The following is a 10454-nucleotide window of genomic DNA, read 5'->3' on the forward strand; positions in this document are numbered from 1 at the left end:
TGAAAATACATCGTGTTTGGAAAGTCGAATTATGCAAAAATAAAAACATTGTACCTACTACGGCAAAGTCTAGCATCTGTATAGGATTCTGTATTGTGGAGACGAATTCTGGCGATTATACATTTTCGCATTCTATGTTCTAACCTGTTTTTTTCTTTGTTCTTCTTCGTACTTCGATTTCCTGCATTATTACATGCTATAAATTGAATTATCGTTCCTTTAAAACTTCGACATCGTGGTTCTTCTCTTTTGTGATTTTTTAAATATTGTTCTATATTAAATTTGTTCGGGAAATATCGGCAGACCAAATTGCCTATTTCAAATACAACGACTATATGTATATTATACAGTCGTATAATGAAACTGAAATACAAGCAAGTAAAATTTTTCAGACATATTCGTTCCACTTTTGGGGGTGTTAAAGAAGCAATCGTCTCGTCTGCGTGCGAAATGGGAACGAGTGAAAAAACGAAGTAGAGTCTCGAGCTTATACGTGAGTGAATTAATTTTTGAAGTAAGCCATCTAATAACTTCAGACGTTTGAGACAATATCTGCGATAATTATAAAAGCTGATGGAAAATGAATGGGAGTTACGGGAATTTTTGTCAAGATTTATTTGCCCACGGAATTAACGAATCCGTTTCCTAGCCTGAGTTCGGGATCATCAAACCCATCATCTACACGTGGCAAATAAAGTCCTGACAAGATACGGTAATACGAGAGATACGTGATTTCTTAATTAAACGTACCGTGTAGTTTGATTAAAAGTTGATAACAAATGCCATAAACTTGCAAACGCGATTATCGTTAAAATAACTGCCAGTCCCGATTTCTATATCCACGCAGGACAAATCCACTGATTCCATAATCAAAATCATATCTTTTTACCGTCAAATCTTATCTAAATTTCAATTTATTCAATGATTCAGGTGCGAGATGAACACGAAAAGTAACATTCTGCTTAGTGAATAATTTCTGCAGAATGCCGAGTCAAAAAGAGAAGCTTAATCACCATAAGAGCCCGAAGCTGTATTATACAGGAGACGGGTAGAGGTGATGACGAAGAAACGTGGAAAGAAAACGAGGGCGAGAAAAAAAAAAACGAAAAAAAAAACAAATAAATAAACAACAACATCAACAAAACACGTAAACGTATAATATATGATATTATACATATTTCTATGGTATATAAAATAACCTGTAAACTTCCGGCACGCGAACGTCGATTTAGACGTCGCGTACGTAACGTAACATATGTTGGTTCACGAAAGAAAACGGACCATGTATTTTTGGGGCTGCCGTCCCGCACCACGTCCGTGCGATATTAAGTGTTATAAAGCCGGGTGTAGAGTTATAAAATTACCGAATTGAATTACGCCCATTTCGACGCAATTATACGCGTAGAGCTTTGCGCACCTTGAAAATTTACCTACGTTATTTACAAGTATAAACGTGTAATACCTGCCGGTCCGACATTAAGAAATCTCGCTAATTTATCGAAAACCCGCCAACTATGTTGTACGCACACACACACAAACACACATATACATACACAAACTTACGATACTGAACGTTCAGCTTTCTTCAGTGCCCGTATCCGTCACATAGATTAATAACCCATTCTCCGTTACTCCGAACAGGGTAGTTTACTTTGTAAAAATAACTCGATGGCACAGGCGGACATTGGATGAGTTTACAACGTATTAAAGTTTTAAAAATCACCCGCAACAAATTCGTCTCAACTTCGAAATAGCTATTTTACTAAATGGTTACACGGGCGAGACGCGGAGCAGAAAACGATAATTTGCATAATTGGACAAAATTAACGCAAACGCATGTATCGGAGCGGTATCAAGATGCTAAAAACATAAACGAAATGACGGGAGGGGAGAGGGAATACAAAACGTCTAATGATCGAATAAAAAGACGTCATCTTGATTGGCAAAGATCGGTCCATAAAATAATTTGCAGACGTTGAATCGTATGAGCCACGCGATTTCTCAAAACGTATAAAATAGCTGAGAGGAATTAAAAATACATAAAAACATAGACGTCGTCAAGAAAAGCAAAATCTTCGACTCGAATCCGCGACAATCAAGAATTACGATTAATATCGCTGCACAAATATCTTGCGAAATGCAAAAGTATTAAAATTTTTGCATCCCATTTACATATATGTATAGGGAGGACGGGTCCTAGTTGTCACACAACTTGTCCAAACCTCCGCTGCTAGATGTCGGAACGAGCGGCGCTATAGATTGAAATTGTAGTTCAATGTTTGCAAAACTGAAATCGGACCTGATAAGTAATTATTTTCCATCTTCTAAATATATTTTTACTCATTTTCTTCGCCGCGTTGGGACATTTCGCGATCAGATGATCGGAAAGATGATTTTTATCGCTTTCGTTTGATACGTATGTTTTTGATATTTGAATAGCGGGTCGGCAAGATTCGCACATTTTCAAAAAAAAAACGCTGGTCAAGAAAAGTTGTCGCACGTGACAATAATTGCGCAACAACTTGTCCCATTTCGACTTCTCCGTGGTTTTCTGAGTCCGGGTCAAGTATTTCGAGATTTTCGGAGTCTCCGGCGATTTTCTCACGATTCCCGGAGTTTTCGGTGTCTAGGTTGACTGTTTCGTAGAATCCAGGAAAAAAATCCAATAAAGAATAGAATTATTGCTTAAAAATATATAGTGAAAACCCGAGTTTCTTACACCAAAACAAATACAAGAAAACAAAAGTGCAAAAAAAAAAAATTAAAAATAATAATAATATATTATTCATCACTTTTGACCCGTTATTGCCGCATTTTTTTTTTTATTTTTGAAAATTCGCAAAACCATGTTTAGACTTGCTTCGGAACCACGAACTTTCTCCAAGTGCGCAAAGGATGCATCTACAGTGCCCCGTATCGGAATCATAAATAATATTTCGTGTTAAAAAATTCTAAAAATCAGAGAGTAAAAAGTGCGATGACTAGGACCTCTCCCCCCTACATAACACCGTGTAACGATTTGGGACGAAAAATTTTAATAATGAGTTACTTGACCCTAGCCGGTTTAGAGTTATAACGCTGATCGGTTATATACATTCGTTATATATTGCATAGGTAGTCTTCTAATCAAGCGGATGTGCGGATTCCAGTTTCTTATGAAAAAGAAAAAATGAACTAAAGATGTCAGATTTAACCCACCCGTAAAATATTATTATTACTTATATCTAACAGTCTTGTTTTACTGTTATTTTAAAATTGGATTCTAGTGTTTTCTTATATTTCCATAACTAGATACGAACAAAAAAAAAAAAAAAAAAGAAAAAAACAGAAAAAAAAGAAAGAAAAGAAAAAACTCGAGAGTAATTCTTCGTTTTCTGCAAACCCGGGATCAATATTCGAAATGATCACTTACTTGACTCTGATAATCATTGAAAATAATAGCAAAAATAACACACGTACGAATATATGAATATGAAAATTAAACGATTGTGTCAAAGGTACGTATAATATCAGAATTACAGGCAATAGCACAAGATTATAAAAGGAATGAAAATAAAATCGAATGGAGAAAACTATTTTCCACGTTACATATTCATCATCCACTCTTTCGTTTTAAATTTCGGTACCGAAGGCAACGAAGAATAAGTAGAAGAAGAAGAAGAAGAAGAAAAAGAAAAATCACGGGAATACGAGAGAAGCTGGAAAAGACGCGAATTCCGTATTCCGTTGAAAAACCATGGCTAATAATTCACGGAACGACCTCTATGAAGATATCACTCGTGCAGCTGAGCGGAATATTTTAACGTGCGTACATAATACCAACCTATACGAATATGTGTGCTATACGTCCGATTGAGGAGACACTGCTTGCTCTCTCTCTCTTTCCCTCTCCGGCGCTATTCCTCTTTATGCACGTCCGAGGAGAATAAGAAGGAGAATCGGTATTGAGTTAAACCGATTCTTCCTCGTATTGTACTAACATATATAGGCGAGGCATAATGCGAAGACGGGGACACGAGCTGCATTTGTAATTACAAATTATACCTCAATTCCGTCCTAATTTATAATTAGTGAATGATTGGTAATACGTTACCCGAAGATAAACTAACTTATCATATAATTACATCGATATATTATTTTTACGGCCACCGATCGAGCTTCGCTTAACACGTTTATGTTCGTTCGTTGACAGAGATATGCTGCGTGTGTGTGTTATTCATTAAGGGGTTTGCCTCTCTACTTCTACAAAATCCGCTCGTTTCGCGCGTCGTTTATTAATTTAAACAAAATAAAAAAAAAAAAAAGAAAAAGAATAAAACCGACACAAAACAATTACAACTATGCGATCTCGAGAAATTTTAACGGTGCATGTAATGTTTCATCGAAAAATAAAGAAAAATCATATAATTTTACAGACGCGTTGTAAGTAAACTTTTCGACACTGCGGTAAACTCTCTAAATGTCAACATTTTTTCACGATTCGCCGGAATTCATTATATATATATATTTATACTTGTTTTTAAGGTGAGTAGCTTTTGTACGATGATCGTGTTGCGTCAAATTTCAACACAATCGAAATTTGTGCTGAATAAATTTATAAAGATCGTTCGATAAATATCTCACAAGTTTCTGTTATTTAATTAATCGGAACATTAAAAGAAAAAATATATTCGAGTATAATTTTGACGCAGTATGCATGTTTCGCTATTTAACAAGCGATCAAAGTATCAAAACAATTCACTATATATATATTCACTATATATGTATATATATAATAATATATATATATACACACACACACACCTATAGTTACATACGCCTCATCGCGCGTTATAAAGACAGAAAGTTGAAATCGCGTCTCACCTTTTGAAGTGACCAATTTTTCGACTCCATCTAATTCTGCTTGATTTGAATAATTTCTAAAATTGACACAACTTCTCGATCAGTCCATCCGCTAATTCATCCTATACGCACTAGACATAGTTATAAATTATTTTTTTCTTTTTCATTCTCTTTTTTTCTCAACACGTACAACATTTCAAAAGTACATATAAGCTGCGTCTCGTTTATGCCGGTATATTAATATAATGCGTAACTCTCGCCGTGTATGCCTAATGCCGAATTATTATTCAGCTGTATACTTTTGCATTAGAAAATACTCTAAAATCGATGCGATTAAGATTCACGATATCTTATACGAAATACAGGAAATACTTTCACACGCGATTATTCGGCTACGACGACGATTACAAGATGAACGTTAAAAGTATGATTTCCCACCCTCTGATCATCATTGTTATTATGCTTTTCAATAAAAATGTTTGCGAATAATTGTCTTGTGCCTGTATGATACAAGCGTCTGGATTTGTAATTGTTTTCTCGTTTTTATTTACAATATATACCGATTCCGTGAACCACAATAAATGAAATATTTGAAAAATCGAACAATTATTTGTAAAGATTCAAGTATAACAATCGTCAAGAATAAATAATAATGAAGAAGAATATTATAGCTTCAATAACAATGATCTGACGTTTTCTTTATCTCGGACTAAGCTCCAACTTCGCCTGTCAAAATTGCCAGGAACAAAATCGGGAGAAAGATGCGGTTGCCTTGATTTACGAGTCCTACAGAACCTGGACCAGTGTGTAAATATAATGCAGAACGGATTCGTTGATGGTAGAGCAGATGAAACACCCGTCGGCATCGTGCCGAAGAGATGCGGCGGCTGACGAGCGTCGGTTAACCGGAAATTCTAAACCCCATCGAAATATCGCAATACGATACCCGTCAGAAATCCATTCCCTTGTACAAACAACAATTGTTTTTCAATGAAACCCTTCGCCTATTTATACCGGCAATTGCTCGTGTCGGACAATATTGAATCGAATATTCCGTCGCACGGCATCCCGATTAGTATAACTAAAAGTTTCGACGATACTTGTCGCTAATACATGTCCGCAAGATTTTTCGCATACAATACCGCAGATACTTAATTCCGCGTTTTGATTCCTTGAAACCGATGTAGCATTTGATACACACACATACACAGAGACAGACATGTCACAGACACAGGGGATCGCGTCACGCATCGAGTACCGTTCCGTCGCTTAAAATCGGCTACTTATTTCGATGTTAAATAATCCGTATCGACTCAAAGAGCAGAACCGAGGTCGCAGACTGTCGCGCGGATCTTTTCCCTTACTTGGAAAATTACCGGCGTGCGCGATTCAAAACCTGGGCAGTGGCGGGAGGAAAGTTAAAGAAACACAATTTCGCTCCTTGTTCATTAATAAATTTAGCATATAGAATTTCTTTCTCGAGAACAAAATATGTACGTAACCCATGCGTTTTTACGCGGTAGCATCGGCTATATTACAAATTTTTGAACAGCACAGCTTCCGCCGATCAGTTTTACACAAATGTTGTCTAACTGCAGGCTGTTGTATACATGGTACACCGTGCAGACATGTAAAATTCTATGAAGCGAGAAGTTTTATGATATTCTGATTGATGGTGACATTCTGAAAACATTGCAATTCGCGTGCCCTTCCAACGAACCGGTCAGCAACCATGCGCTCTCGGGACTAGAATATCTCCAAAGCCGAACTTTCGTATTTTTTTACTTCATATTTCTACCATCTTACGTTCGATTCGAATTATACATGCAGTTTGGTAGTTTATTTTTAATTAAATGATTTTTTTTTCTTTAATTCTTACTGCTCGACTGCCTCGTACGTTTCTCGTTTTGAATTCATTGGTACTAATTATGTACGACGTACATGTAAAAATTTAAAAACACGACGACGAAATTCATTTTTAATATAATCGAGAACGAAAGTGTCATTCTACGGGGTGAACGGTTAAACGTATAATATACACCTAATAACGATATAAAGTCATCACGAACGGTTTAACAGCGTGTATATAATATTTACATGTTAACATCGTTGTAAAGAACTCTTTTGTGTATAACTGCGATAACTCTATATTACTAACTCCGAGTAGTCGAGGAATGATTGCGAGAACAACGGAATACATGCTAAACATGAGGACGATAACAATATCGAGATGATTGCCCGAGGCCGCTGCAGTTGGTTTACATTATACGTATATAATCTGCGCAAGAGAGATTCGATTTGCGTGTAACTTTTATAATCCACGATATTACCGACGCAGTGAATTTTCAAACCACGATAAATATCCGCGATTAAATTCGCGTACCTGCATAACGCACGAGATCGTTATCACACCTTGTAACAATTCACGTTTTACCGCGACTCGAGAACTTGAACGAAATTTATAAGGTCGGCAAAATTTCTGCTCCTCAATCTCTCCGAGCAGATTGATCGCGTTAAACTACACCCGAACACGAACTGAAGAACTTTCCCCGCACGATACCGTAAATTATAAATAAAAAAAAGAAACGTCTTCGTCATTCCAGTCCAGCTTCTCCTCGACATCATCTTTGCACACCTATAAATCTCTCGACTCTCTCTCTCGCACCTGATATTTTTGGGAATCACGGTCGTGGTTGTAATCTCAATATGAGAAAAAGACACACAAATAGTGAATAACGTACCCTTGGCTGAGCCATGAACGCCCTGGCAGCGCCGGGGAACTCTGCGTGCTGAGCCACCGTAGCGGCTGTGTTTCCCTCACTCGCGACTAGCTTCACACGACACTTTTCACACTTTGTTACTCTGCCCTTCGGCGGCGGCGGCGGCGATAGTCGAACCGGATGATAACGGCCGGCCAGCCAGCTTCCGGTTTGAGGGCACGTCGTAGGATAAGAAAAGTAAACAACAGCTTCGCCGATTACAAGTGGTTCGCAATCGTTGATCCTCGATTTCGCGAGGCGACCAGGATCCTCGGCTCGTTATCGTCGCCCTCTTCTTAAAATTATACGGCAGGTACCCCACAAGGACGACGACAACCAGGGACGAGGAGACGTCAGCACCCCACAGGCTGCGAGGATACGACGACGATCTCGTGCCTTTTCATCTCTTTCGCCTTCTCTTAACGATAAAAAAAAAAATATCTTCCCCCCCTCTTTCTTTAACGCCGATCACTCGGTGCGGATCGTTGGCGTCGCTTCTCTGTCCGGTTTCAGGGATCGTCAGTCCCGAAGCATCGTAGATCGGCCTCTCGGGCGGATCCGATTCTCTTGTTCGTTAAAGCCACGCGGATCAACGCGTCGATCCGGATAAACCGATCGTCGGCGACGTTGGCTTGCTTCGTTTTTCCTCGGCACTCGGATGCGTGTTGTTAAATCGGCGTAAATCGGGGATATTTACGTGAACGCGAACCGAAATCACGTTGGTACGTCGAACTTATAGTATTTCACAAGCACACGCGGAACGCGAATTATTATTTGACAGGAGAACGAGACGAAGATCGAGGAAGAACGACGGATGTATCCTCGTAGGTGTTCGCACTGTCACTTGGATTACTTGCAGCCTTGTGATATCGAATATAATCGCGGATCCTTTCGGCCTGCAGCGCGCACCGCACTCATTCACACAAATATATAATCACTGCAACCTCGTCCGGATCACTTGTTATTATCAGGCAGGAAGATGACGATGTAGATCGGCGTATATCCTTCATAATACTGCTGCAGCTATAATGATAATTACAACAACAATAAATACGACGACGACGATTCATCCGGCGTAAATGATTCACTCGTCCGCCGCGGTGCGATTAATAACCCCGAGTAATTCGTGGGTAGTTTTTATTACCACTTGTAACCGCGGCCACGACGACATCGACAACAATAACAACAATAATTACAACAACAAAGAACCTCAACACTTTTCCCCCTTATCCTCCGCAACTCTCTATATCCTTACATGCGTTCACGCAGGTGTCGAGGAGCACGTAGTTTTCAGCAACATCGCATATGCATCGGTCACGCGCGAATTTCAACCGTAACCGTGAAAACCGCGCTACTGCATACAATTGCCTACGTAAAGGTTGTGCGGTTTCGCGGGGCGGGGGGGGGGGGGGGAGGGGTTAAGGATGGATGGGCGGGCGCGTTGTCGGGGGTGCGAGGGAGGTGAATTGGAGATCAGACCGAGAAGAGCGGTGCGATTTACCGTTGTTGATACGAATTTTCACTCCTCCGCTGCATCGTGATGTTGTTATTATTATTATTGTTGTTGTTATTGTTATTATTATTATTATTGTTATTATTGTTGTTGTTGTTGTTGGTTGTTGTTGTTGTTACTAGTTTTGTTATTTTTATTGTTGTATTTATTATTATGAATGTACATACGCGGCGGGTACGCACATGTGAACGGTTTTAACAAATTTTCCTTTTATACTCGCGTGCAGCACCCAAATTCGTCAAAATATCTAGGTGAATTTAAGACGTACGAAGTCGTGCCTTAGCTGCGGTGCGTATGTAACAACTAGTGCAGGTTGTATATTACACAGGATGCGTGTTTCAAAAAAACCACCGTGAAGAAGAATTAAAAGCGAGATCCGTCCCCGTTCGTTCGACCGACCGACCGAGCGAGCGAGCGAGCGAGCGAGCGTGAAGCGCCTAACGTTTAGATCCTGCGCCGTCCGCAGTCGTTCGCCAACTGTCAATCACCGCCGCGTTTCGCCTTGGAGTGGGGGGGCGGAGGGGCGGGAGGGAGGGAGAAGGTGCCGGCGGCGTCGGAGGAGGAGGAGGAGAAGGAGGGGGAGAAACGGCGGGAGGGCCGACCGACGTAGTGGAGGTAGGGCAGCGCGCTGACGGACCGCGGCCGGCGGGAGGGGAGGGAGACCGACGGTCCCGCCCCCTCGCTACGTCCAATGCCTCCGCGGCCCGACCCCCATCGACCGTGGCGCCACCGACGGCCGACCGTCGAGTCTCCTTCACCAACCGCCATCGCTACACCAACACACGCCTGCGGCCTACGCGCCTCGCTCCTCGATCGCCTCACTTTGCGCCCCGGCGCACTTCGGTGTGCATCTCGGGATCCGGCGATGAGACGCTCTGTGACCAACGTCGGACGGGGAAACGGGCGGGCGACGATATTCTTACCGCATGTTGTATATACCTACACGTGTACGACAACGCCTGATTCGAGGATGATCCGTCGGAATTTTTCGGTTCGCTTGCAGTTCTCGTTTCGATTAATGGAATTTGTAAAGTAAAAAAAAAAAACACCGCGTTAGACTTTCGGGAGCAGATACACGCATGGGTACATATAAAGTTTTTGTTTTTTTTTTTCCTCTCGCAATTTTTTCTTTTCTACATGTTCAGTTTCTTTGTGTTGTTTTTCCCATCTTGGACGATTCAGTTTCACCATTTCCAATTCGCTGTATATCTACGCGGGAGTTCATCGAGGCTCACGACGTATAATCAATCGTTGACGCTGTCGTGTGACATCTTTAAGTTGTAAGAATTTGAATTGCGCGTTTTACCGTATCCGCGCACAGCCCGTCGCAAGGGAAAGCT

The 10454-nt window shown here is 40.6% G+C and overlaps 1 protein-coding gene across 3 annotated transcripts in view; it reads right to left on the minus strand.

Annotated features, from left to right (window-relative positions):
• The window catches only part of hth (homothorax), a 286555-nt gene extending 276979 nt beyond the window's left edge, over window positions 1-9576 (minus strand). The window contains exons 1-2 of one of the 3 annotated variants that reach the window (XM_046610599.2): window positions 9297-9576; window positions 7584-8624 (exon numbers count right to left, since the gene is read on the minus strand). In XM_046610599.2, coding sequence (XP_046466555.1) covers window positions 7584-7598 — 15 coding nt within the window. In that variant the 5' untranslated portion in view covers window positions 7599-8624; window positions 9297-9576. Of the gene's footprint in view, window positions 1-7583 lie in introns of all 3 variants that reach the window. The other 2 variants (XM_046610598.2, XM_046610600.2) reach the window with 2 other exon arrangements.
• Window positions 9577-10454: the final 878 nt, after the last annotated feature.

The sequence above is a fragment of the Neodiprion pinetum genome, chromosome 2, assembly GCF_021155775.2.
Source record: "Neodiprion pinetum isolate iyNeoPine1 chromosome 2, iyNeoPine1.2, whole genome shotgun sequence".
NCBI classification, from domain to species: domain Eukaryota; kingdom Metazoa; phylum Arthropoda; class Insecta; order Hymenoptera; family Diprionidae; genus Neodiprion; species Neodiprion pinetum.